This window comes from Martes martes (assembly GCF_963455335.1).
Source record: "Martes martes genome assembly, chromosome: 12".
Taxonomy (NCBI): Eukaryota; Metazoa; Chordata; class Mammalia; order Carnivora; family Mustelidae; genus Martes; species Martes martes.
In genome coordinates this window covers 95,182,165-95,208,837 of record NC_137900.1, presented here as the reverse complement: position 1 = coordinate 95,208,837, position 26,673 = coordinate 95,182,165, and the positions used below count along the sequence as shown (strand labels likewise).

Sequence of the window (26,673 nt, the reverse complement as noted above, 5' to 3'; positions counted from 1 at the left end):
GGGGGTGGGGTGCAGGTAGGGCTTTGTGTCTCCTTCTGGTCTTTTCCCTAAGCACGTATAAACTTTGTTTTGACAAGAATGCCGCGGAGAGGGCTAATGTACCTTTTCCCACTTCGTCTCTTAGAAACCCCATCTCATGCCACAGACATGGCTTCCTCCTCTCTTGGCTCTGGCGGCCACGTGACCCCACTGCTCCGTGTGCCGGAACTGACCCAGTCATCCCCTTGTGTACCGTAGGCATTTGGCCTATTCTTGATTTTTCACTCTGTGTAAACAACTCTGATAAACAACTTTTTTGAGGATCCATGGTATCCTTGGGATAAATTCCTAGGGGTGAGGCTTCTAGGTCAAAAGATGGGACGTTTTGTAGGCTTTCGGTGTGTTTCGGCCAAATTCACCTAAACGCATGAGTTCTGGCGCAGGAGGAACAGAAGACGGACAGGCTCACTCTGCTGCTGTATCTGGGGTCTGTAAAGATCTGGGAATAAGCCACTGTCTGCATTTTCATCTACGATCACCCCCAATTACAAGGGTTCATCATTTGGAAGCCTTAGGAGGAGGAGCCCTGGGTGAGGGTCTGGTGTTGGATGCGGTGATAATATGCACCTGCCATCTTTGCCACCAAGTATGTTGGAGACTTGAAGCTTGCTGCTGCCCTTCCCACTGATCCCCCTTTCCCTCCCCATGCATTCCCCCACTGCCCCACATTCAGTGACAGCGACAGTCTTCCCAATTCAGGTAAGGAATGAAGTGGTGAGGTCGATACTTTGCCAACCAGAGCAGAGTTGTTTGGCTCTAGCGGCAACACATTATTTTCTCCCCTGCTTTCAAGATGGTGAGAATGGATCCTCTAATAATTGGTAAGAGTTTGTATCACACTATCCTAAACTTATCCTTGCAATGGGAGCAAAGATGTTCTCATTGCTGAGTATTTTGGGATCCCTGACTTAGGAACACATCCAGGCCTCATCTAGTGCCATATGGTAGAAGCCTGGCACCCCTGTGAATAATGATGGTGGTGATGGTAGTGATGATGGTGGTGATGTTGATGGTGATGATGGTGATGGTGAAGATGATGATGATGAGATGATGATGGTGATCGTGATGGTGCCGGTGATGATGGCAATTATGTGATAGTGCTGAAAGTGGTGATGGTGATTGATGACGATGGTGATGTTGATCATGTTGATGGTGATAATGGTGGTGGTGATGGTGGTAATGATGGTGGTGATGATGGTGATGATGGCAATGATGTTGATAGTGATGAAGTGGTGAAGTGGTGAAGTGGTGAAGGTGGTGATGGTGATTGATGATGATGGTGATGTTGATGGTGATGTGGATGATGTTTATGGTGGTGATGATGGAGATGACGATGATGGTGGTGATGGTGATGATGGTGGTGATTATGGTGATGTGTTGATGGTGATGGTGGCAATGGTGGTGATAGTGGTGATGATGGTGGCAATGGTGGTGGTGTTGATGGTGTTGATGGTGATGGTGGTGGTGATGGTGGCGATGGTGGCGATGGTGGTGATGGTGGTGATGATGGTGGTGATGGTGGCGATGGTGGTGATGGTGGTGATGGTGGTGATGATGGTGGTGTTGATGGTGATGGTGGTGATGGTGGTGGTGTTGATGGTGATGGTGGTGGTGATGGTGGTGATGGTGGTGATGGTGGTGATGATGGTGGTGTTGATGGTAATGGTGATGGTGGTGGTGATGGTGGTGGGTGGGTGATGTGATGGTGGTGGTGATGGTGGTGATGATAGTGGTGGTGGTGATAGTGGTGATGGTGGTAATGATAGCGGTGATGGTGGTAATGGTGGTGGTGATGATGGTGGCGATGCTGGTGATGGTGGTGATGATGGTGGTGATGGTGGTGGTGATGGGCTGACTACACATTTACTGAGTTAGTGCTCTTGTACTCCTACAGGTGGAATGTATCGATGAGCATCAGGCCAATGAGGCCCTGGAGGAGGTAATTTTCGGGGGGCTCCCTCTCGAGAGGACATGATGCAGAGCACACAGAGACTGTTCTGTCCTCTCCTGTGGAATGACCGGCTAGAAGCCTCGATGGAGGCGTGGAGGGAGGCCAGAACCAGATCTTGCCCCGTGTTGTGAAGCCAGAAACCCCAGGTCACGAAGAGAGTCTGTGCCCAAAACATTCATTTCTGAATCAGGCACAGACAACTTAGAATATATGTTCTCCAAGAAGATAAGGTTTTAGTGTTCCCTAGGGCCCAGGGCTAGTCTATCAAGAACCATCTTTTAAAATATCGTTCCTTCAATTATAAAAATATTAGTTATAGTAGAAAACGTGGGAACTACAGAACTATCATCTAACAAAGAAAATGCACACTCTTTTCCGTTCCTTCAGCCAGCCAGTCACCACCACCAAGAACATCCTGATTTATAATAACAGCAGTGACAGCATGTGCACTTGGATCTGCTGGACAAAGGCTCTGAGCAGTCTTTCTTTGTTTCTCTTGAATGTCCCATGAACCAAACGTGTCCCTCCTAGTTAATGGTTGCTTGTTTGCCTTCTTTCTGGAACCCCCGGCTCCCGAGCTCTGCCGGCAAACAGCTGTCCGGTCCACAGTGTGAACGCTGCACAGTCAAGGGGCCGGGCACGTGCTGGTAAAGCGGAGGCTGTGGGAGACCCTCCCACGGGTCACCGCATCACAGCTGTGCACCTCCCTGTTCCCTTCCCCAGCCCACGAGGTGACCTGCTCTCGCGCCCAGCCTGCCACCGCCCGCAGCCGTCTGCCTGGCCCTGGTGGCCGCGGCGACCACTGCTGCAGCCCCCTGGGTGGGCCCTTCAAGCACCGTCAGCCGGGCGCGGGGCCCTGGGGCTTTGAGTGTGCGCCACCCAGGAGGCGAGCCGGGTGCACGTGTGACCGTGTCCCACTTCCCTTTGGCCACCACCTGCTCCAGCTGCCCCTGACGGGGCTTCTTTCTCTTTCCTCTGCAACAGACACTTTGCCTGCACCAGCTCCCCTTAGCCCCCCTGATGCCCCGTGAGGCAGATACCGCCGTCACTGCCGTTTTCAGATGAGGCCTGAGGCTCAGAGACGTTGAGGAGCCTCTCCTCGGTCACACAGCACAGCCAGCAGCACATGCTGGAGAGACGGGCCCCCAGCAGGCTGTCTGGCTCTGCGGCACCAGGCCGCAGCCCGCCCCGGGCGCCCGCTCCCCAGCCCTACTCGGAGCTGGAGGCTGTGTCTGTGGGGGGGTCCGTGACACACAAGCGCGAGCTGAGAAGCAGGATTTCTCGAATGTCTCCACCGGCTCCGCTCTTGTCCCCGCAGCTGATGCCGCTGCTGAAGCTCCAGCACACTCACATCTCCAGCTACCGGGAGCTCTTCATCACATGGAACGGTGAGGTGGGTGCGAGGGACACCTTCTGGCTCAGCGGCCGTTCGGTGGCTCCAGGGGCAAGTGGACTGAGCTCAGAGCACCCAACGCCATTATAACCCCCGGAGCCACGATGGCAGGGACTCTAAATGTGGCCACCCTGACTCAGCACTTACTGGGGGGCCCTGCGGGGGGCCGGTAACAGCTGAGGGGGAAGAAAACATGAAACAAACAAAACCACAGCCAAGCAGGGTTCAGATCAGGGCCCTGTAAGCCCCCGAGCCCCGCACTTTAGCCCAGAGGTTATAGGACTTCTTTTCTTTACAGCGATCCAGAATCTTGCCAATTATTCCAGATGAGACTGAGGGGGAGGGGGAGGGCGAGCAGGGGTGGGGCGGAGGGCCCGGAGGTGGAGGGAGGCCACTAGGCTTCCCGGCTAGGGTCAGACCATAACTGGACGTCCACATTAGGGTCCTCGTCTGGGGTGGACAACCACAGGTTTGAGCAGGAGCGGAGGGTCCCCTCATACACGTGCCCCCTGTCCAGCTGGGGCCTGAGAACAGCCTTGGGGGGGGCCGTGACTGTGTGCACCCTGAATAGTTTCTGAGCACCCCGTAACACTCTCGAGGAAACACAGAAAAGCTAAGGGGACACTGGACTGTGGAAGGACAGCAGGGGCCTCTGAGAGCGCTGAGCTGAGGCCCCTGACCTGGTCCGCGGGAACCCCACTCCGGGCAGGCTCCTCGGCAGGAGGAAGCAGACCAAAGCTAAGCCCCGAAGAATAGAGGGTCACCCTGGGAAGCGGCGGTTCCAGGCACAGGCCTCTGTGAGCGCCTCGGCCAGAAGGCCTGAGCCGCCTTCTGAAAAGTCAGAGGAGCTTCGTGCAGTTGGAGCTGGGGTGGAGGGGGAGGGGGGGGTCGGTGAGGCTGGAGGCGTGAGCAGGAGCCGCCCGTGAGTCCCCCGCCGCTGACCACGCTCCCGCAGCCGCCGTGCACGGTGGCCCCAGAGGAGGCAGGCCCCGGGGCAAGGAACCTCTCCGAGACGCCCAGGCCTGGGCTTTGGGGATCAAGACTGTGGCATTTGGCTAAGACCTCATGTCCCCATCAGATCTCCTCTCTGTTCCTCTGCCTGGTGATGGAGTATAACGAGGGAAGCTTCCAGAAGATCATTGAGAAGAAGAGGGAGACAAAGACAGTCATCGACTCTGAAGTAAGACAGACTCTACGGGACGCCAGGCCTGGGGACCATTTGCTACGGGACCTTGTGATGCCACAGGCTCAGTCATGGGGCAGAGGGGCAGAGGGGCAGAGGGGAGGGCAGATGCTACTGGCCAGGTTGTTTCTTACATTTACGTGTGGAGGGGTTTGCGTGGTGTGGTGTGCACAAGTGCTCAGTGCACAGCTCAGGTCACTGTACACAGGCAGACACTCGTATAACCCCTGCCCCCGATCGAGATGCAGAACCTTCTGGAGCTCCAGAAGTGCCTGGCCCTGCCCGCGGTTGGACTTTTGTCTCCAGAGACCCTTCTGCCCGCCCTGAAGTCTCCAGTAACGGACTCACGCTCGTAATGGCACGTCGCCGCTCTGTCTGGTTTCTCATGTGAGCGGATGAGGAAATCGTCCCCAGCGCGGCTGGGCGCTGCCCCGTCGTGTGGTCACCTCAGTCTGTGCGCAGCCTAGCGCTGTGGGCCTGCAAGGTGTTTCCAGGTTGGGGCTGTTGCCATGAACACTGCTGGGCGTGCTCACTCGTGGCCCTGATCAGTCACCTTCTCTGGACGAAGCCCTGGGCGTGTAGTTGTTGGGTTGTGGAGCAGTTCCAGTCGATGAGCCAACATCCAGGATGGCTTGGTTGACTTGGGGTTACTCCCAGCACAAGGGGTTAGCCTTCCGAGTGCCTACTTCCTGGCCAACACTTCAGTCTTTTTCATTTTAATTGAAAATTGCATTTAATTTGAGTTATTATGAGTAACCACAGGGAGTGCTTTTTAGCTACTTGGATTTTGTGCCTGTTCAAGTCTTCTGTCCATTTAAACACTGGGGTTGTCTGTCTTTTCTTATTGATCTGTAGGTGTTCTTTACATATTGCGGATGTGGGCATCCAGAGTGTCTGTCTTCTCTGTCTGTGTCTTTTGATGAACAGAAGTTCTTTTTTTTTTTTTTAAGATTTTATTTATTAGAGAGAGTGTGTGCACAAGTTGGGGGGGATGGGGAGAGGGAGAGGGACACGCAGACTCCCCACTGAGCAGAGAGCCAGATGCGGGACTCGATCGCAGGACCCGGGGATCCTGACCCTAGCCAGGGCCAGACACTTAACTGACTGAGCCACCTGGGTGCCCCCAGAAGTTCTTAACTGTAATGAAGTGAGTTTATCAATGCTCCTTTTATCGTTAGCACCTTTGAGCCTGTGTGAGAGCCTGTCCTCCAAGGTCATGAAGATATTTCTCCTTGTTTCTCGAGCTAGGTCGTTTTTGGTTTCACATTAAGCCTATGATCCACCCTGAGTGAATTGTGCCTGCTTTTGCTCTGAGCACCCCTCTGCTCGGTGGGCCACCGGGCACCATCTCGCCCCTGAGGGCTCCTTGAGGGCCACGCCGCTCCTCTCCCAATGTGGACCTCAGGGGTAGGCTCTGGGGTGGGTTTCAACGTTTCCGTTGGTGGTGGAACGCTTTCAACCACAGGATGTTCTCAGAAACCCAGCAAGGAAGGTGAAGCTTCTCTGACCAAGGGGCACGGGAGGACGGGTGGCAGGTGGCGTGGGAAGGAGCCCGGGGTTCCGTTCCCTTGGCCCGTCTCTGACACCCTTGGTAGAATCTAGGGTTCCTCGGAACCTGGTTTGGAAATCACTGCCCTGGAAACTAGCCGAATCTCGCCTCCGACACACGGTGTTTCCAGAACGTTCTTTGTCAGAGCTCTTTTCCTTCTAATGACATGGCAAGGCCAGCCCCAATGTAGGCAATAAAGGCTTTGCTATCTCTGATACCCACAAGGGGTGGGGCCCGGGTGGGGGTATCTCCAGTGCGGCTACAGGAGTGTGGGGTCTGGAAGGGAGGGCACGCCCCGTTGGGAGAGCCCCGCGCACGTGAGCCTGAAAGGGACCCGAGGCAGAACTCTTTTGCGCTGGCTCTGAGCGCTTCAGCAGTTTGGGGCCCACCTGAAGAAGCAAGAACTTTCCATGATCCCGCTGGCGGCTCCTCGGGGTGGCTGACCTGCCTCGGCCAGCTGCTGCCGGGAGTCCCCCTCCCCCAACCCCCGCGTCTCTCTCTCTCTCTTTCCCCAGTGGATGCAGAACATGCTGGGCCAGGTTCTGGACGCTCTGGAGTATCTGCACCGGCTGGACATCATCCACAGGTGACCGTGGGGGCCGGGCTGCTGCGGGACAAAGGGCACAGAGTCCCCTCAGGCGCCCTGCCCGGGACCTGGGAGCGAGGCGCGGCGCGGCGCAGCGCCGGAGAAGCTCGGGCACCTTTCCAGAGCCCCTCCCGGGCTTCCGGGGACTGCTACCCCCTCCACGTCACCCGCACTGATTCACCCAGCATCGGGAGTGGACGTGACCGGGCCGGTCCGTTCTAAAGTGCAGGGTGAGCAGCCAGATAACAGCGCCGGGAAGCAGGAGGTTAGGCTGCTCTGTCCCGGGGCTGAGCCTTAGACCCGCCCGCGGCAGGACTCCAGCGTCCACAGTCTCCAGGGGCTGGCGATGGCTGCAGACTGGCTCAGTACCAGATCTAAAGGAGAGAAAAACCCATGTGGACCCCGTGTACAAAGAAAATGCCCACGATTTCGCGTTCACGGCACCGAACGTTACAAAATGGTTGAAAACCAGTCCCCAAAACAAACGCATAGCTGAGATCTGGAAGGAGGGGAACAGATGTGAGCAGAGAAACGGCAGAAGGACTGGAGTTTTCCTACTTGGAGCTGCTTGTTTCGGGGTTTAAAATAACTGAGTATATTTTATTTCTGCAGGAAACACTATTTTAAAAGCGGGCCGCAAAGGGGGCATTTGGGGAGAGGAGGGCAGAGCTGGGTGGGGCGGGGAGCAGGGCACGCGGTCCAGGGTGCGCTGCCCCCCCCCACGAGGGGCACGTGGCCTGCAGGCAGTGGGTGGGAAGGCAGGCAGGCCCCCAGAGGACGGTCCCCCCTCTTGGTTTCAGGAACCTGAAGCCCTCCAACATAGCCCTCGTCAGCAGCAACCGTTGCAAGTTACAGGACCTGAGCTCCCACGCGCTGATGACAGACAAACCCAAGTGGAACATCCGCGCGGAGGAAGGTGGCCAGGGGCCTCCCAGGCTGCGGGACAGCAGCAGCTGGGGGTGGGGTGGGGGAGAGGCCATGCACCTGGGTGGGGTCGCTCCTGGAGTCCAGAGGGCAGCGGCCGGGGCTGGAACAAGGCAACATCAAACCTCTCCTTTCTCAGAAGGTCCCCACAGACCCCCGCGGACTTATGTGGGCTCCAAAGAGACCCCCTTGCCTGGGTTGTCACCAGCAAGCCCAGGGCAGGGGTTGGTGCATGGAATCAGAGTCCAAAAGACACCTGGAAAACGTTAACCTTCAAGGAAGGAGATGGGGGGCTAGTGGATGCCATGCACCCACGAGAGCCGGACTACTTTCCTGAGTCCTATAAATCACTGAGGCGATAGCAGACTTGGGGAGGAAGGGGAGATGGCTTCTCCCTCCCTTGAAAACAGAGCGGGGCCAAGGGAGCTGGACTTCAGGCCTATACCCGCTGTCCTGGGTGGAGAGAGTAGCCATAGTTGAGAATTTCAGAGTCCTGCATGCACAGAGGATAAACGCGTGGATGGGCGGACAGGCGGGTGGACGGGTGAGTGGGTAGATCTGCCGGAGGTGTGGGTGGCAGGGGTCCTCGGAGCCCCCCCACTGTACCGTCTTGGGGGGAATGAAGGTCCGGAGAGGGAGGGCTGCCCACGGTCAGGAAGCAACAGACCAGCGACCCTGCTCTTTTGGCTCCTTGTCTGGGGTTCAGGTTTAGAAACGAGGGTGGGGCAACCAGAATTCTGCCCCCAGGTTCTGACCTTCAGAGGAGCAAGGTGTTTAAAGAGGGCGAAGTTTCAGCCTTCTTGGCACATGCCTCTTTCGAACCACGTCTGCGGCCCTATTGGGCATGAAGACGTGAGTGTGCTCACCGGGGCTGGCCTGGCTGGGCACGTGCCCAGGTGGGCAGCCTCATGGGCTGAAGACCAGGGCCCTCTTCCTTTCCCCCCTCGATCGTCCCTCCCCACCACCCCTTCCCTTCTGAGCCCCCAGGGAGCACAGGCCTCCTGCATCTGACACCTTCTCCTGTCAACAGACCCTTTCCAGAAGTCCTGGATGGCCCCTGAAGCCCTCAACTTCTCCTTCAGCCCGAAGTCCGACGTCTGGTCCCTGGGCTGCATCATTCTGGACATGGTCAGCTGCTCCTTCATAAACGTGAGTTGCCTTCCGGCTGCCCCCTCCATCGCGCCCCGAGCCCCGCACCCCACGTCCCCAGAGAGCCGGCCCCGCCCACCTTGGCTCGAAAGGGACACCTTCCCCCGAACTGCAGCCTCCTGCCTTGCTCCGCACCTCCGCGGGACTGCGTGGGGCGCCCCCGCCCTTGGCCTTCGGGGCCCTGGCACGTTGGGGATGATGACTGAGATATACCACCCCATGGCTAACCCGCATGGGGGGCTCCCTGCCTCCTTATGGAGGAGACAAGCGAGTTCACGTGCCCCTGCTGGCCCACGGTGGGGTGCAAGCCGAGGAAACAACCCTGGCGGGCCTGAACGCACCTCGGGACCCCAGGCGGCCGTGCAGGCTCTCGTCCCAAGTCTTCCCACCTCTGGCCCTCTTGCCAGCTTGCCCCGGGGCACCGTCTGGGTCGGGCCCACAGAGCAGTACTGTCCCCTCAGAGAACAGAAGCCATGCATCTGCGAAAGTCCCTCCGGAGTGACCCGGACAGGCTGTGGGGCGTCCTGCAGACCCTGGAGAAGAAGATCCCCAATGTGGGAACCTTCCGTTCTCTGCTGCCTTTAATGCTGCAGATCGAGCCCTCAGAGCGAGTGACAATCAGGTGACCCTGGGGGCTGTGGTTGTATTTAACCTTGCCACGTGTCTCCCGCCATCTGTCCACTGTCCCGCATGCATTGCCACTTGGTGAAATGCGCTGACCCCTCCGTGGCCCACTGGGCTTTCCCAAGCTGGTCCGTCCCAAAGGGCAGTAGCGGCAAGCACACCTCTGAGCCCTGGAGCCCACAGAGCTGGCCTCTCCCTTGGGCGGAGGCAGGGCCCTGGGGACCTGGAACATGTTCTAATTGTAGTTGATCTCCCCAATGAGAAGGAAGAAAGGAACGTAGGACAGCGAATCTGGCCTGGGTTCTAGGCACCTTTGTATCAATGTAGTTGTCAAATCTGATTGTTCAGTGTATTTTATGGAGGAACAGCCCCCCCTCCTCACCGTGCTCCCGCACCTGCTGGGTGTGCTGGCACGGGCAGGAGAGGGGCTACAAACAGGAGGGTGGAGGTTGGGCTTCTGCCTGCCTGGCCTCGGGGTGCGCAGGAGAGCCCAGCGGCCGTCTCCCCTCCTCTCCAGGGATGTGATCCACATCACCTTCGTGAGCAACAACTTCCAGTCCTCCAGTGTCGCTCTGGCCCTGCACCAGCAGGTGGTCCCTCCCTTCGTCACTGACCTGCTGCTGGAAAGTAACATTGCCAGCATTTTAGGTGATGGTGGGGACTCAGAGGGCGAGGGAGCTGTCGTCTCAGCTCTGGGACGGGGAGGGCGGTCAGGGCCTCCCCCTCCTCCGCTGCCACATAGTCCCCTGGACTGCTGGGCTGCTCTGACCCTTGGCCAGGGGCCTAGAAGACTTCGGGGCTCTCCCCTCCATCCCACCCCAGCTTCCGCATTGCTCAGGGCACCACCCGCTCAGAGACCCTCCCTCGCTTTTGTCACCTGTCCCAGAGTTCACCTTAATGCTGGACCTGTTTCCCTTCCCCTCCTGCTGAGCAGCCCCCCGCTGTCACAACCCCTGGAGCCCCCCGACTGCTTCCACACCATGGCACACGGTGACCCCTGTGCCCAGATCGGCTGCCCCACTCGGCAGCCTTTCCTGTGTGGTTTCTATGCGCCCGGAACGGTGCTGGGCGTGGGCAGGGGCATGGCCGTGGCCCTGGACCGGCAGGCGTGTCCCTGTAGGGGCTCTGTCTGCTGAGGTACACGGGCAGGCCTCATTAGAGCTGGCCCGGAGCTCACTCACCACTCAGCACCTCGTTTCCACCGTGCGCTCCTGGTGGGGGGCGCCTTGCGGCTCCCAGCACAGGGATGGCACAATCGCCTCCCCAAGGTCTTGGGTGAACCGTGCGCCTAGAGGCCACCTTCAGGTTCCAGGTTGGCTCCACTCGCCTGTCCCTCTGTTCTGGGTGATCTGCTCACTCCGTCCTCTCCCTCTGTGGCTCCCTGCACGGGTTGCTGGTGACGGGGGACAACTCCCCCCACCTGCCGCCTCTGCCCCCACTTCTGGGGAGGGGATGCTCATGAGGCCCTAACTTCTGTCTCCTTGCATCTCACGGCCGGGTCGGGGGGCTTTGTGGGCAGGCAGCTGGGTCCCACGGAAGCCCATCCCCCACTGGCTCAGCGGCCTGGAGTGAGTCGCCCTCTCTGAGCAGCACAGGGCCTGTTGGTGGGCCGCTCCAAGGGGTTTCTGAGTCAGCCACGGGATGAGGAAGGGGTCCCCAGTGTGTGTGGCTGCACACCGCGGCTCACTGTGGACACTGGGGTCATTCCTTATGAACCAAAGGCAAAGAGCTGTGCAGGGAGGCCCTTCCCCAAGGCCGGGGCTGACTCTGATCAGCGGCGCGGCCCGCGAAGGGGGGTGAGAAGAGCGCCACCTCATGGCCAAGTGTGACCCGTGAGCAGCGCGGGCCTCCACCCTGGGCCCTGGGCGACCGGCCCTCGGGAGGCTCCTCCCCACGCTGTCCTCTCCCCCGCAGAGGTCATGCAGAGCTACTCCAGCAGACCTGAAGTCCAGCTCCAAGCCATGAAGAGGCTTGTAAGAATGCCTGCAGATCAGCTAGGTAGACCCCCATGCGCCGCCTCTCCCTGCTCACCCTGCGGCCCAGGCCTCTGGGAGGGGGTCTGGGCTCCCCTAACACCTCCGAGGCCCGCTTGTGCTCCCCCTGCTTGGAATCCTTCCCGTGTCACCCCTTCTGCCCAGCAGAAGGGCAGGGGATGCGGTGGCAGTTGGTGTGGAGTGATCGGCCCTCACGGGTTCTTGGTGGGGGTCCTTTCTCTTCCACGGTGCCCACGGGGGCTCGCTGTGTGGCTGCTGATCGTCCAGCACTGTGGACAGCACGGGACCGAAGAGCCCGGCGCGGGGCCCGTGTGCCACGTGAGCGTGGCTGTGGGATGAAGTCCTGGGTGCTCGGGGGACGGATCCGCCACACCTTCCCGGGTGCCGCCAGTGACCCCCGACCCGGGACAGCACCGTCCCTCAAGGAGTATTTGTACCTTTTAAGTTTTGCCAAAACAGTGTTTCATAAAATCCCTCCATTCAACTCGCCTCACCAGCCGGAGTGGCACACTCGCTCGCTCATCCATCCGTCCATCAGGCCTCCATCTGTCCGTTTGTTCCCCCACCCGTCAACCATCTGTCCACCTGCCCTTCCGCACAAGGTCTGTTCTGGGGGCTGTGGCCCTGGAGATGGCAGAGGCCTGGTTCCGGCCCTTAAGGCAATGGAGACTTCATACTGGCCCCTCGCCTTTCCCTCTTCCTTGTCCCGCCCCCAGACCCCTTCTGGAGCTGGGCTGTGGCCAGAAGAGTCCACGGGAGCGGAGACTGTGCCTCCCCGGAGGAGCTGAGGGAGGCAGCCTCGCTGGGAGGCGGGGCAGCTCCGCTGGGTCTCGTGGGCCGCACGCTTGTTCTCGCTGAGAGCCTGATATGCAGGGCTGTCGGTCCCTTCGATAATGGTGTAGAGAAGGGGCACCACGGGGACCGGACCCTCCGCTGCCTGCCACCACCTCTCACTCCGCGCACGCCCCACAGCGAAAGTCCGTGAGACCCACAGGCACCCACACTTGGGCAGTTATGGCCGCAGACTCGAGTCAGGCTGGGTCCAAAGCAACCGGTTCCGTCTGTCTGTGTTTCTTCCTCTGTAAGAGAGCGACGGGAGGACTCTGTCTCGGGGGGGCCGCTGGCATAGGCTCAGGGGTCCTCTGGGGTAGGGGCTGCCCAGGGCAGACACATCCGTGCTCATGAATCATGTTCCTCACTCGCCTACTCACCCGTCCAGGGGCCCACGCGTGACGCCCTGTAGAGTCCCAGCAGCGTCGGGCTCTCTAGTCCGGTCCAGACGCCCTTCCTGCCCCCTGCTCCTGGGTCGGGGCTCAAGCTTGCTGCCCGGCCCTGCCAGGTCTGCCGTGGCCGACGGAGCTGGTAGAGATGCTGGTCGCCATCATGAAGCACCACGAGCGGATCCTTGATGTACAGCTGTATGCCTGCTCGCTGGTGCTGCGCAGCCTGGGTCAAGGTGGGTGCTGAGCCACACAGGGTAAATGCTGGCCCCGGCCCCTTGTCCCGGCCCCGGCGAAGCCTTGGAAACCAACACTGGCTGCGGAGGGCCGCTTACTCACCGGCCGTGTGAGCTGGGCAGGTCCCCACCCCTTCCACCCTTCACCCCATCCTGCAGCCAGCGCTTGCGGGGACCTCCTCCGGAACGAGGCTGATCTTGTCTTTCTTTACGCCAAGTGGGGGCGCTACCCACCTCCAACCAGGGAGGGGGCATCCCCGCAGGCTACCCGGCCCACGATCCCGGGGTACAGGAGGTCACCCCGGGCTCTTCCCTTGGCCCAAGCAGCGCTGGTGCAGGACCGGGCCGCCGAGGTGCTGAGGGACGGCTCCGTCATCTCCGTGCTGCTGAGCAGCACGTGGACCCACCCCGAGTCAGAGCCGCTGCTGGTCATGGTCTACAGCCTGCTCACCATCATCGCCAGCCAGGGTGGGTGTGCCCGGCCCTCCCTGCTCGGCCCGGGGGGGGGGGGGCTGCCCTGCCTTCACTGGGTCCGTTCCACGTGCTTGTCCTTTTCCGTCTCTTGATGGGAAGCTTCCGTTCGATTGTCACTTGTTCCCTCCACAAACGTGCGGACATCAACCAGGTGCCACCGTGGGCTTCACACGTCTTCTGCCTCATTCACCTCCACCTTGTGGGGCACCTGGGGTCCTGCAGCCACCAGCCAAGCGGGCAGTGGGCGGCAGGACTAGGGATGCTGCAGAGCACCAGGGGCCACACACAGCTTGCATCGCTCCCACCTGCCTCCTCGGGTCAGCATGCTGCTTCCTGGTGGACAGCTGGGCCCACGAGCCCCAGGACGCTCACCTGGACCCCTGTGGCCAGAGTGGGCGCTGCCTGTACTCTGCTCCTCGCCCTGCTTGACTGGATCTCACTTTTGGGAGTGAGCAGGGGTGCTATGGATGACGGGTGCAGATCAGAGCCATCAGGCAAACTGGGTATCGGCTCACCCACCAGGAAAGACAATCTCTGCTCCCACCTCAGGAGGACCCAGGAAGCCGGTCCCAGCCCAGTCACGGGCTGGGCAATACTGGGACCGGGGATCCAGGGGGTGGACCATGTCCTCTTGTTTCGGGGGCCCACACTGGGTATGACTGGTCCAGGAGATGCCCAGAAACGCAGGATGCACGGGCCTGTGGTGGGCAAGGACCACAAAGGGGGTGGTACTCAGGGAAGGCTTCCTGGAGGAGGGGCTTCTCCGTGGCCCTAATTCTGGGGTCTGCCCACAGAATCAGCCTCAGAGAAGCTACAGAAGGCTGGGCTGTTTGAGCACATCCTGGAGCACCTGAGTACCTTCTCCACCAACAGGGACATTTGCATCAATGGCCTGAACCTGCTCTGGGCCCTGATGGTGGACGGTGAGGGGGCCCCTCTTCCCACTCTCCTGCTGGTGGTGGTGGGCGATCCCTGCTGCTCCCTAATTTCCTCTGACAGCCCCCACGGCCTGCCCCTTAAACACTCCAGGAGCAGAGCCCATGAAAAGGCTCTTCTGAGCCTGGAAGCAGAGGGGGAAGGGGGCGGGGAGGGGGGCCGCCCCCAGCAGAGACAGGACCTTCTGTCCTGACCTGGCAGGTCCTCACGGACTCCAGGGGCTCCTGCTGTGGGAACCCCTCTACCTGCCGCACATCCTGGGATTTCCCCGGGCGGTCCCCAATGGTGGCCTGGCTCTGGCTCCCTACTCTCACTCTAGATTCAGAGAAGGGCCCCCAGACTGTGCTGCTTCCTCTCCAGGCCCTGTCTTGGCCCTCCGGCCATCCGGGTGTCCGTTCTGAGGAAAACAGAGCTCCCGGCCCCGGAGAGCCTGGGAAACCAGAGGGCACTGTCCATACCCAAAGTGAAACATCCCCCAAGACCAGTTGTGGACAGAGTCCCTGAACTCAAACCCCCGCTTAGCAGCCCTCTCCCTGACAGCCCTGTCATCCCTGGTGGGGGCCAGAGGGTGTGGGGTGATGTATACAGCAGGCACTCAAGGGCTAGGTGTCCCTGCCATTCCCGTGCTGGTTCCAGCTGTCATTGTGAACAAGACCCCTTTGGAGAAAGCCCCCGTCCTCCTCATCGAGGTGCTGACCTCCTACCCTGGGGATGCGGAGATGGCGGAAGCTGGCTGTGCCGTCCTCTGGCTGCTGTCTTTGCTGGGTGAGCAGCGCGGGCAGGGAAGTGTGTCCCCCCACCCCATCCCAAGGCCACGAGGCCTCAACCAGGCCCTCTGCAGGCTGCATCAAGGAGGACCAGTTTGAAGATGTGGCGGCCCTGTTCCTGCAAAGCATCCGGCTGTGCCAGGACAGAGTCCTGCTCGTGAACAACGCCTACCGGGGGCTGGCCAGCCTTGCGAAGGTGTCCGGTGAGCCTGGCCATGGACGGGGCTACCATAGGAGGTGGGGGCAACACTCAGCAAGGCGTGTCTGCCAGCTGCCTGCAGACCCAACCCAGAAGCAGATTCAAGAAAGGGGGAGAACAGTGTACAGTTCCTTCATCCAGAAGTTGCCACGGACTTTCCGTTTTGGCTGCACACTACACTGCTCAAACACATGCTGGGTGTGCACACGCGGCCCTAGCAGGTTCAGCTTCTCAGAGCACCCCAGGAGCCACGTCCCCGCTCCATTAACACGAATGGTTTGCTGTTGCTCAGTGCGCAGCACCTGGCACCGCGATGGGTTCACGGCACAAGCCTTCACAGACACTTGGGGCTACAGACTGCACAAGGCGGCCAGCTGGGGTGTGAGCGGAGCTTCAGCCCCTTCGACATCTGGTCCCAGGGCAGACGCACAGGGTGGGCTGGGCTGCGAGCGCAGGGGCGGCTGGGCCTTTGTCTGCTTCTGAGCCTGAAACTGTCCAGGCTCGAGGGAGTACGGCCACCCTTACTACTGGCAGGCTCTTTCTTCCCGTTTAGACACTCCGGACTCCAGGGTCTCCCCCAGCCCAGGTCTGCATCAGCTGCCCACCTTCGGGGGACGGGAGGGGAGGCTGAGGTCGTGAAGACAAAAGGGATCTGGCTCAGGATGGAGGAGGTGGTCAGAGCCCAGGGCCAGCGTCTGGGAGAAGGGCTTTGCCACCTACTGGCCGGGAGACTCAAGTCGTCCCCCCTGAGCGTCAGGTCCCCCAGGCTCCAGAGGGTACAAGGGGTTAACGTTCACACAGGCCCCCAGCCCGAGTCAGGGTCTAGCCCAGCCGGGGGTGTACGTGTGCAGTGCTGGGGTCCCCCCCACCGTGCCCACCCTGTAGGTGCCCTCTGCCATGAGCTCTAGTGCTTCCTGGGCCCCCAGGCTGAGAGCACCCTGAGGACAGGAGCCTTCTGCTGGGAGAGGGAGGTGGGGTGTACATGTCCCACCATGGGGACACACGGACTTCAGCTGTCCCCGGGCGGCAGGAAGCTGGCCTCTGCCAGTGGCTGAAGTCCTTGCTATGCTAAGTGTCTGGACTCTCTCAATGACCCTGAAAACTTGGTACCACTGTCATGCCACTCGCTAGAGGACACCAAGGCACAGGCAGCCGGATAGAGTGCACACCCCTCCCCCCAGAGCTGGCGGCCCTGCAGGTGGTCGTGCCGGAGGAGGGCGGCAGCAGCCTCGACCTCCTCCATGAGACCTACCAGCTCTACAAGGACGACCCCGAGGTGGTGGAGAACATCTGCATGCTGCTGGCCCACCTGGCTGCCTACGGTGAGGGTCCTCACCGTAGTGGCAGCCCACTCCCAGCTCTAGCCATCCCACTTCCTGGTGGTTCAACAGGGGCGCTCACTAGGCTCTGTGGGCGATGCCAAGCCTCAGAGAGGCAGCAGGCGGGTGGGCTGGGCAGAGCCTGGGGGGGATGGGCCCAGCCTTGTCCTGCCGGCCTCCCCAGAGTGCCCCCGCCCCCGCCGAGGCTGTAGGCCATCAGGCTGGCTGCGTGCTGACCTCAGGACCCCCCGCTCTGCCCACAGAGGAGATCCTGCCAGAGCTGGTGTCCAGTGGCATCCGGCCCCTGGTCAAGGAGATCAAGGAGCGCTTTACCTCCAGCCCAGTGAGTGTCCACGGGGGCCCCACCAACCAGGCCTCCTACCCGCCTCTACAGTTAGATGCCGGTGGCCCTGAGTCCAGGGGCCCAGACTCGAATCTCCGTGAGTACGGTTTTTGATGGCTCTTCTATTTCCAGGAGCTGGTTTCACACGCAGAGACGGTGTTCCTAAGGCTGGAGGCCCTCATGCCACGCAGCTCCGTGTGAGGACAGTCGGCTCTGCCCTAAGGAGGCAGCTGCCCCCAGCCCCCCAGGGGCAGTGCTCTGGGGGCGTGGCTCAGCAGGCGTCACGCAGGCCCCGGTGCTGGCCCGGTCAGTGCGGCGGCCGGGCGCGGCCGTCCTCGAGGGCAACAGAGTAACCTCCAGAAACTCCGCCTCCAGTAAAAACCTGTATTCGTGTCCAGTACCCTCTGCCGGCTTGGGTCTTCCTCGGGCGGCAGTCAGGCGGCTCGGTCAAGTCTGGCGCTTTGGGCACTGAGTGCAACCCGCGGCTCCCGGCTGTCCTCACACCTGGGCCAAACCCACACGAGGCTCCAGCCCGACAGCCGGGGCTCAGCACGTCCGCCTCAGAAGGGGAGAGTCCCCGACTTCTGGGAGCAACCGCTGTCGCCGAGCTCAGACAACCTGACCCTCACCACCACACCCTGGGCCCTGCCCTTAAACTTGGCGGGAGTATACATGGGGTGGGGGCGGGGGCTGACAGAGAACAGTGGCCTCAGAAAATCTCAGCCACAGCTAAGCCCCGAGATGGGGCCAGGCCCGCGAGGCCAGTGCTCTTTCCGTGACTCAAGGCAGAGGAAGGAGTGGGCCGCCAAGGAAGGCGCTGACAACCCCATGGACAACCGGGTACTTCCCACACCCGGGACACGGCAGATGCCCAGCAAAGCTGCCACCACGCTGTGGCGACAGCGTGGTGCAGGTGGCCCCCACCCCTGTCCTGCCAGAGCTCCAGGTGCCCCTCCACGTCCGTCCCCACCTGCCACCTCCGGCTGGGCCTGGGACAGACACTCCTGCCCGCGCTGCCTGGCCCCCTGGGTGCGGGGAGGGGCACCTGCTCTCAGATCACAAACTCGGAGGGACGCAGCAGTTCTCAGCAGCACGCCCGTGAGCCCTGCCACCAGGACGGAGACTGAGTTTCGACTGAGATGCCGCTCTGGACAGGCCCGAGTTGTCCCATGTTTGGTCACGACCGCCTGGGGACGGAGATGCTGCCACCATCTGGGGCGGGGGCTGTGGGGCGCCTGTCCTGGGCTGTACTCTCCCACTCCTTCTTCACCAGGATATACAGTCTCATTGCTGTCTGGGCATCCTGAATCTAGAGGATACAGAAGACCACTGTGACTGTCCCCACAGGTGACAAGCACAGCCACGGGCCACCCAATCCCCCAACTGCCAAGCCCGAGCGCCAGACACTGGGCATGCAAAGGAAAAAGCCAAGCAAAGCAGTGGTTCAGGGACTCGGTCCTGGCCGGGCTTCGGAAACTCCGGGGCCCCGCTTGCGGGAGAAGAAAGGAACCCAAGGAGGGGCTCAGACAGGCACGCTGCCTTGTGATGCAACACAGACACACGGACACGCAGACGGGAGGGCGGGCTCTGAGCGGGAGGTGGACCGAGACCATGATGTGGGGGCCTGGTTCCACAGGCCAGCCTGGCGCCCACACTCTTTGGCCCCAGCCCTGGAGCCTGTCACAAGGCCCAGGGGACCAGCCAGCCTCGGCTGCATCAGCCTAAAAGGCCTTCAGTCTAGGTGGGGTTTTTTTTCTCCAAACGACTGCAATAATGGTAGTTTTTGTGTTCAGTGTTTAGCAGCTAAACGTGAACACTCAGGACGTAGTGAACGTCCTGTGAGCCCACCCGTCTCCTCAGTTTTACAGACCCGGGGCCTTCCAAAAAGAAGTCCTCCAGGCCCCTGACCGGGCACCTTGGCTGCAAGGTCAGGGATGGCCCCCAATCCTGAGGACTGTCACCCCAGGACACACTTACCGAACAGTGCTCTGCCTGCTGCACCCGGATGCCCAGGAGCCTCTCTGCAAGCAGCTTCAGAGACGGCCTTCCACTCTGCCGGGGGAGGGGACAGCACACCGCACGCTGGGGGGCAGGCCGCTCCAGGCTCTGCTGGCGCCAGGGGTGGAGGGGTGGGTGCCGCACCAGGCCAGGGGTCGGGCCAGTCACCTCCTGAGCCCCACCCAGGGCCCCTCAATGTGCCTTCACCCGAGGCGCCCGGGCCCCCCAGGGCTGGTGAGCCCGCCGTCGGCTGGACAGGAGGGCCGGGAAGGAGCCTGCGTCTCTGCCTTTCAGCCTCAGGCCTCCGTGGCAGCAGGTCCGCGGGCAGCTTCTTCCCCAAAGCTGGGGGTCTCGGCACAGAGACTGGGGCGGGGAGAACCCGCACTCACTCACAGAGACCTCTGAGCGCAGCGCTCAGATCTCTACTTTTCCTTTTAACCTTTCTTTTCAAGAGTTAAAAAGTAACCCCACACCGCAGACCGATCCCCTTTAACGATAAGCTCTCAGGAACCAGAGCCGACCGTGACACAAGCAGCAGCACCCTGCTTCCTGCTCGTACCTTCACCTGACTCTTGAACGGTTTGTATTTCTGAGTGTCCCGAATCTTCTTTTTGGGGTGATCGAGAAACAGCACCTGGAAGAGGAGAGTGATGGTCACGGCGGTGGGACCCCCTTCTCTCGAGTCGCCTCCTACGAGGATCCCTAACACAGACCCCGCTCGAGTGAGAGAACACCGGCATCGCGCTGTCCACAGACGATACTCGGCCGTAAGAACCCGGTTACTAAGGATGCAATCCTGAAGCCGGGGAAACGGGGGACCAACAGCCACCACGTGACCCGCAAGCACGGAGTCCCCATGTGGTGAGCCGGCGTCCCATGTGCGGGAAGTCAGGACAGTAGCGGATGGCAGCGGCTCCTCGCGGGACCTCAGGAGAGAGCCGGCCGCGTGGGGAGGGAGCAGGAACCAGCAGGGTGGTGGCCACTGAGGGTTTATGGCCCCGCATCATACTGGGTGGAGGACCCACCGTCTGCTTCAATAGTTCAGAATTTTCACAAGGCAATGCAGACCGACACTCAGGGTTGCCTCAAACATCGGAGCACTCCCGGGTTCCACGGAACACTATTTGAGAAGCCCCACGCCCGGAAGGACAGTCTCCCACTCTGCCTGCCCCGTGCCCTCATCAGAACAGGCGGCTCCGTTCTACCTACAGCAGAGACCCTCGAGAAGCAGAGGCCACCGCCTCTGGGGCCCCTGGAGCTTGCCTTCCATGAGGAGACAAGAGGAGCCCTAGACAGTCTGGTGGCCATGGAGGGGTGGCCGCAGGGGACACTTCCCCACAGACGGCGGCTCTGACCTCACAGGAGCAGCAGGCCCCGGCCAGCGGGTGATGCTGCAGGGGCGGCCGCCTGGCTTTGCGTACGTGGAATGTGCTAGAGCGCTGGGCAGGGGGCCCGGCACCGGGGCCGGGGGACATCCCGCTTTGCCGTGAGGACGCAGCGGGCATGTCACCTAACTCACAGTGCCTCAGCTGCCTTTTAGAGAGCCGGGAAACGCCGGGCACTCCTCCCAGGGCACGGGAAGAGCCCGGAGACTGGCTTCCGGGGCCCTCCCTGGGGCCGAACGCCGGACGCCGTGATTCCCCCCGAGGTGCCACCGCCCGACGTACCTTCAGGTCATTATGCAGTGCGTGTCCGACCAGGATCCGGCCCTTCAGCAAGTCGGCCACTTCCCGCTGAATGACTTCCAGTCTTTCTCCTGACAAGCAGAACGAAGACGCGGCCGTCAGCGCCGTGTGCCGCGCCGGGGAGCCCCGACCGCCAGCCCCCCGCGGCCGTGAGGGGGGCCTTCTGCGGCATTCGCAGCCACCCGACGGGAACGCTCGCGCGGCGCCTCGGGAGAACCGGGCCCGGGCTGCGTGCTTTGCGACGGGAGAGAAAAACAACGGTGCTCCACCACGGACAGCAAGGAGGGCTGCTCCAGACCCCGGGGCCCAGAGGCGGAGGGGCCGGCTCTCCCAGCAGACGCCCCGGGGGGCACCCCCGCCCTCACCGGGCCTGCACCCCGTGACTCTGCCTGCCCACCGCCCCACCCCCGACCGAGGAAATTAGATCAGGGCAGCCCGCCCCGCGCGGGAGCTATCAGAGCCTAGAGCCGAGGGGCTGGCCAGGCCGGGGCACCCCTTGTGGGTCGGGTGTGCAGAGGGAACCCGAGAAGCAGAGAAAGGAGACCCGAGTGGGCCAGGAAGGAGCAGTGTGGCCTGGATCCCGAGAGCTTCCAGGACCTCTCCAGGCCCCTAACCTCGGAGTCCTCCTACGGGGTCTTTCTGGTCTTCCTCCCACAGGACAAATCCACCAGAAAAGCCTACAGACTCCGCCTCCAGGATGCATCTGGGTTTGGGGCCCCCCGCACCAGGTCACCAGCAACACATGCTCCCTCTTCCTGTTCCCACCCTCACGGGCCCAGAGTCTCTTCTCAACAAGACAGCCAAAAGGCAGCTGCTAGAACTGATCCAGGCCTCTCACGGCTCGGACCCTCCCATGGCTTCCCAAACTCCTCACAAAGACGAGACCCTACCATCTGTCCCGCATCTCCTCCCGACCCCACAGTGGCATGGGGTCAGCCTGTCTGGGTGACACAGAGGTGGGGACACAAATGTGTCTGCGAGGTCTCTGCCAACAGTCACCCCAGGCGAGGTAAGACTGTCGGGACTCCGGCTGTGGTGGATACTCCAAACAGAAAGCGGACAAGAGAAAGAAAGAGAGGAGCTCCTGGCCGGCTCAGTCGGTAGAGCGCGTGACTCAGTCCCGGGGCTGTGAGTTCAAGCCCCGTGTTGGGTATAGAGATTACTTTAAAGAATAATAAAAGAAAAAGAAAAAGGGAGAAGGGACCCAGGCACTACCCTTCCTCTGGGCTCATCGGCTGGGAGGACCCACCCTGCTTGAGGCTCTCCGGCCGTATCCCGCTGACCGCCGTCCTGTAGTCCGTCACTGGCTGGGTGGGCTTGACGTACTTGTCATAAACACACTTCCCATACTGGTTCACAATGGACACTCGGGCGGCGATGCTCTCTTCCCCCTTGGGGCCCACGCCCACCATCTCACAGTCCATGGCTAAGGCTCTAGTCAGGCTGAAGGGAGCCAAAGGTTCCAGTTTAACCAACACGGCGGGACGCAGCCATGGGCACCTAGAGCTCTCCGCCCACGGCCACTGCTCGCGGGATAAGCTCTCCCCGCTCAGGCTCCTCGCAGGATGGGGCGCGCCCACCCAATTCAACTAGGGTTCAGCCAGGGGCCGGGGACGGAGCCCCCTCCCAAACCTGCACCCTCTCGGGCCGAGTGCCGCCCGCGGCCCTGGCCCCGCGCACCCGCCAAAGGCCTGCTCCTTCACCAGCGTGATGCTGCTCGCGCTCTGCCCCGGCTGCTTTCTTGCTATCCTGGCTGCCTCGGGGCCCAGGGCCGCTTCAATATCCGCCGGGTCCACGTCATCAAACCAGATGTCTTCTCTAAAGGGCAGAGAGGACAGGTTGCGCGCTGGTCAGTGGAGGTGCTGGTGCAGCGCGGGGGCGGGGGAGTGGGGGGTGGTACGCGGCTCCTGTCGACTGACCAGCGTGTCCTACCGCTTTCCTGTTTCGTTACAAGACCGGTTCCTTATCCCCAACTTAGAACCACAGATAAACACAGAAACATAAGGACGTTTATCCTGTAAACGTACAAGCCAGGTTTAACGACTACCAATGCTTGTTTCTAAATTGAGAAAGTAGTAGGTTCATCATCAAACATTTAGAAAACACAAACGCAAGGACCACGAGATGGCAGGTGAGAATTCTATCACTGAACCACCAAGGCAGGACCATGAAATGGAAACACTGACTCCCCATCCACACTGAGCTGGAGTGACCTCTAGTGTCGTCACATCAAGGCCTGTGCGCATTCCTGCCTGGTGAATTCTGTCTTTCGGGCTCAGCTGAGTGTCATTTCCTTAGAAATCTCTTCCCGACTGCACTGAGTGGACACGCTCCCCTGGCCATCTGCTCCGTGAGCTGCTCCGTCCTGGGGCCTACCGTGACCACGCGCACAGAATCCCTAAAAGTGTCTCATTCCGGCCGTGTCTTCTGCTTGTCATCAGCCTCAGGCGGGAGGGCCCTGTCATGCCTGCTCTGTTTCCAGAGAGCGTCCCTGGCACAGGGACACACGGCAGGCAGTCCAACCCATCTTTCCTGGAACCTTCGGCAACCCAGGCGACTCACCACCAGCCTGCCTTACAGACAGGCCACCTCCAGCCGAGCCACTGAGAGGCAGCCACTGGCTCCTGGTCGTCCCTGCGTGAGTGACCCCCATTGGGTCTGCTCAGTAACCACCGGGTGCTGACCCAGGGCCCTGCATCTCACAACCTCCCCGTCCCCGCCCGACACCACAGATGACCCCACTGAGGCGGGGGGTCAGGAGCTCGCCCCTGCACACCCGACTTGTGAGACGCGTGAACTGCTCTCAGGCTTGGGTCCTTCCGGCTCTGGCGTGTGTTCATCCCACAAATCTTTACTGGAGGCCTGTTAACAAGGGCCAAGCTCTGCTCTAGGCCCTAGAGATACAACAGTTATCAAACACACCCTGCCCTCACTCTGCCTCCAGGGAAACAAGTAACAAGCCAGGAAGCAGAAGGGGGGGTAAGGTGCTGGAGGGTGTGCACTGGTGGGGGGAGGGGGGGCGCCAGCCGAGGCCTCCTGGAGGAGACGGGCCGCAGGTGCTGGGGCTCTGTTCTTGGAGATGAGCCGAGGGGGCTGCCTGCCACACAGGGAGGCGGAGGGGACTGGGTGGGCCATCTGTACTCACTCGGTGGGCAGGGCCGGAGGCAAAGCCAAAGTGACCTCCTTAGCTTTCCGCTTCTGATGCTTGAGGTCTCCTCCTTCTCGAGAAATGTTGCCGTTTGTCCTCTTTCTGGTTCCCTTCTCACTGTGCTCTGCTCCGCTGGCCTGTGTGGGAGGTGCGGGCATCTTCCTGTTCGTTGGAGATCCTGAAGCAACAGAGGCGGCGATGGCCTCTGGGTCTGCGGTCTCCATCCCCAACTCACTTCTCTGTGCTGCATCTGGGATCGCTTTTCTCTTTTGTGCAATAATCCTGGGCTGCTTTCTGGACTCCGTCTGAGAGGCAAGAGGCTTTTCCGGGGCCTGGGTTTTTTGTTTCAGAAGCTAATAGAACCCAAAATAAGATACACGACACGTCTAAATTTGGAAACCACGCACAAGATGGAAAACACGTGTATACACACGTATACGTGCACGTCAGTCACAGCTACGTATGTCTGCTACCCGAATCGTGGACACTCATTTTCACACGGTCTAGGAAAAGCCCTTCCTCACGCCCATCTGAAGTCAGTTGTGGTGAAATGGCTTCTCCGCTTACCTGATTACAATGAGGATTTGATACCTGCTTTCTCATTCCTACAAAACTTCAAGCCGAGTTTTCCATCTTAAGTACCTACTGAACCACTGAGCAGGGACTACTTGACCCGGAGCCCGAGGGCACGATGAGCAACCTGTTTTCCTGTTTACGGTTCTCCCACAGATGAGGCCAAGGAGCTGCAGCGTGGAAACCCCCGTCCTTCACAAGATCTCTTGGTTTGCTACCGCTGTCTGGGTCTCAGAGGGAAGGAGAGTGTCTGTCCCAGTGGAGGAGGCTCAAGGGTGGCCAGGGGCCATCCTTCTGTCCTACAAGACCGGCTCTCCAGTGTTCTGCCAGCCCAACCTTCACCCGGTGCTCTGGTCCCAGCCTGGCTGTTCTCAGCCACAGTGAAGACCCTGCTTATGTGGCCATGAGCCAAGACATGAGGAACTGGGTTTTGACTTACCAGTTCCCACAACGTTTAAGATCTGGGTAGGGACAGGGTGGCTGGGGGATGGACACCGGGGAGTGTATGTGCTATGGTGAGTGCTGTGAAGTGTGTAAGACTAGGGATTCACAGACCTGTTCCCCTGGGGCAAATAATACATTATAAACCAGTTTAAAAAAAAAAAAAGAAAAAATATACATGGTTTAAATGCAAAAAAAAAAAAAATGATGGAAGGATTTGGTTCCTTGTATGACACAGAGAAAACACAAGGTTCCCCCCATAATAACCACCCTTCCCACGCACTTAACCTTTCTTTACTTTCTTGGGAGAAAGAGAAAAAGAGAAAGAGGGAGAGTCACAGCTCAACAAATCGTACAGAAGCCTGGGGTTTCCCAAAGGAACCACATCAGTCCTGTCCCTGGAGACGGGGGGCGGGGGGGGGGGGCTCCGTCATCCTAAGACACGCGCTGTGCTGAGAGGCTCCAGCAGCTGCTCCCTGTTGTCCGTCTTGCTCACCCGGAGGCTCCGGAGCAGAGTCCAGAAAACCCTGAAGAGCACAAACTGGCGCCCGAATGGGGCTCTGCGCGGCGTCTGCCACGTTTTTACCAGCTGCGCGCCGCTGGGCCCGGTCCCGAAAGCCCGTTGCCTCCCTTGGAGACAGCCAGGACCACAGCAGCGGACTCCGAGGGGCCCCGAGAATCGCGGCGCAACTCCAGGGAACAGCACGGGCAGAAAGGAACGTCCGCGGGCGCAGTGGCCGCGCGGCACCACCGCGTGCGGAGCGGGGACTGCGGAGCGCGGACTGCGGAGCGCGGACTGCGGAGCGGGGACTGCGGGGCGCGGACTGCGGGGCGCGGACTGCGGGGCGGGGACTGCGGAGCGGGGACTGCGGGGCGCGGACTGCGGGGCGGGGACTGCGGGGCGCGGACTGCGGGGCGCGGACTGCGGGGCGGGGACTGCGGAGCGGGGACTGCGGGGCGCGGACTGCGGGGCGGGGACTGCGGGGCGCGGACTGCGGGGCGCGGACTGCGGAGCGGGGACTGCGGGGCGCGGACTGCGGGGCGGGGACTGCGGGGCGCGGACTGCGGAGCGGGGACTGCGGGGCGCGGACTGCGGAGCGGGGACTGCGGGGCGCGGACTGCGGGGCGGGGACTGCGGGGCGCGGACTGCGGGGCGCGGACTGCGGAGCGGGGACTGCGGGGCGGGGACTGCGGGGCGGGGACTGCGGAGCGCGGACTGCGGAGCGGGGACTGCGGGGCGCGGACTGCGGGGCGGGAGCCGGTTCCGCCGCGCGGGCTGCACCCCCGGTCACTTCCCTCCCCTTCCCGGGCCCCCTCCCCCGTCCGTCCGCCGGCGACGCTAGCGGGTGCCCCGCAGGCTGTCGGTCTGGGGGGACACAGACACGCACAGAGAGGAGGCGGCCGGTCCGCACTCCGGGGCCGCGCACCGGGGGCGGCCGCCGTCAAGGGCTGCCCGGAAGCCCTCGCCGCCGAGGTCCCGGGGCTCGCGGGCTCCGTCGGCCGGTCTGCCTCGGCCCGCGCGGCTCCGCCGGGCCCCGCCCGCCGCCCTTACCTCCCGCAGCGCCCGCCAGTTTCGGGAAAAGTCCTCGGGCGCCTTCGGAGGCCGCGCCACGACGGCCCTGGGGCTGCCTCCCGGCGTCCTGCCCGCTTCCCGCCCTTTGCTCTTCCAGAGTCTCTTCTTCCTGCTCTTCCTCCGAGGGGGCTTCGGGCCAAGCCCCGGCTCGGCCGGGGGGTCGCCCGGGGCGCGCCTGGGGATCAGCGCCTTGGCCATTACGCCGCCGCCGTCCGGGGTCCCTGGGGCCCGACGCTAGAGCGCGACCGGAGCCCCGCAGCCGTGCCCGGCGCCGAGCTCTGCCCTGCGAGCGCAGGCCCAGGCCGGCCCCCAATTCCCCCACTCCGGGGACAGCCGCCTCCCGCACCCGGAAGCGACCCCGCGCGCGCC

The 26,673-nt window shown here is 61.4% G+C and overlaps 2 protein-coding genes across 3 annotated transcripts in view; one reads left to right on the top strand and one right to left on the bottom strand.

Annotated features, from left to right (window-relative positions):
• The window catches only part of STKLD1 (serine/threonine kinase like domain containing 1), a 20,035-nt gene extending 2,750 nt beyond the window's left edge, over positions 1 to 17,285 (top strand). The window contains exons 3-21 of the mRNA XM_080820261.1: positions 1,934 to 1,978; positions 3,309 to 3,383; positions 4,462 to 4,563; positions 6,631 to 6,701; positions 7,502 to 7,617; positions 8,656 to 8,774; positions 9,236 to 9,396; positions 9,916 to 10,046; positions 11,313 to 11,396; positions 11,660 to 11,944; positions 12,109 to 12,369; positions 12,711 to 12,848; positions 13,176 to 13,316; positions 14,117 to 14,245; positions 14,895 to 15,023; positions 15,100 to 15,228; positions 16,406 to 16,546; positions 16,807 to 16,886; positions 17,019 to 17,285. Of these exons, the coding sequence (XP_080676387.1) occupies positions 1,934 to 1,978; positions 3,309 to 3,383; positions 4,462 to 4,563; positions 6,631 to 6,701; positions 7,502 to 7,617; positions 8,656 to 8,774; positions 9,236 to 9,396; positions 9,916 to 10,046; positions 11,313 to 11,396; positions 11,660 to 11,944; positions 12,109 to 12,369; positions 12,711 to 12,848; positions 13,176 to 13,316; positions 14,117 to 14,245; positions 14,895 to 15,023; positions 15,100 to 15,228; positions 16,406 to 16,546; positions 16,807 to 16,886; positions 17,019 to 17,087 (2,406 nt within the window). The 3' untranslated portion in view covers positions 17,088 to 17,285. The remainder of the gene's footprint in view (positions 1 to 1,933; positions 1,979 to 3,308; positions 3,384 to 4,461; positions 4,564 to 6,630; positions 6,702 to 7,501; positions 7,618 to 8,655; positions 8,775 to 9,235; positions 9,397 to 9,915; positions 10,047 to 11,312; positions 11,397 to 11,659; positions 11,945 to 12,108; positions 12,370 to 12,710; positions 12,849 to 13,175; positions 13,317 to 14,116; positions 14,246 to 14,894; positions 15,024 to 15,099; positions 15,229 to 16,405; positions 16,547 to 16,806; positions 16,887 to 17,018) is intronic.
• Positions 17,257 to 26,673, bottom strand: REXO4 (REX4 homolog, 3'-5' exonuclease). 2 transcript variants are annotated; one of them, XM_080820374.1, is made up of 8 exons: positions 26,284 to 26,673; positions 23,715 to 24,070; positions 22,250 to 22,387; positions 21,819 to 22,012; positions 20,552 to 20,640; positions 19,444 to 19,518; positions 18,864 to 18,992; positions 17,257 to 18,195 (listed from the first exon to the last, which is right to left on the bottom strand). In XM_080820374.1, exons 1-8 carry the CDS (start codon positions 26,500 to 26,502, stop codon positions 18,064 to 18,066), a joined length of 1,332 nt encoding a protein of 443 aa, XP_080676500.1. In that variant the 5' UTR covers positions 26,503 to 26,673; the 3' UTR covers positions 17,257 to 18,063. The 2 variants fall into 2 exon arrangements, with proteins under 2 accessions (XP_080676500.1, XP_080676501.1); XM_080820375.1 differs by having other exon boundaries at positions 18,864 to 18,938.

Coding starts and splice junctions, on each gene's coding strand:
- REXO4 (XM_080820374.1), bottom strand. CDS start 26,502: ATGGCCAAGGCGCTGATCCCCAGGCGCGCCCCGGGCGACCCCCCGGCC. Junction 19,519..20,551: donor CACTGCATAATGACCTGAAG/GTACGTCGGGCG, acceptor CTCCTCTTCCAG/GTGCTGTTTCTCGATCACCC. Junction 18,993..19,443: donor CGTTCAAGAGTCAGGTGAAG/GTACGAGCAGGA, acceptor TGGCGCCAGCAG/AGCCTGGAGCGGCCTGCCCC.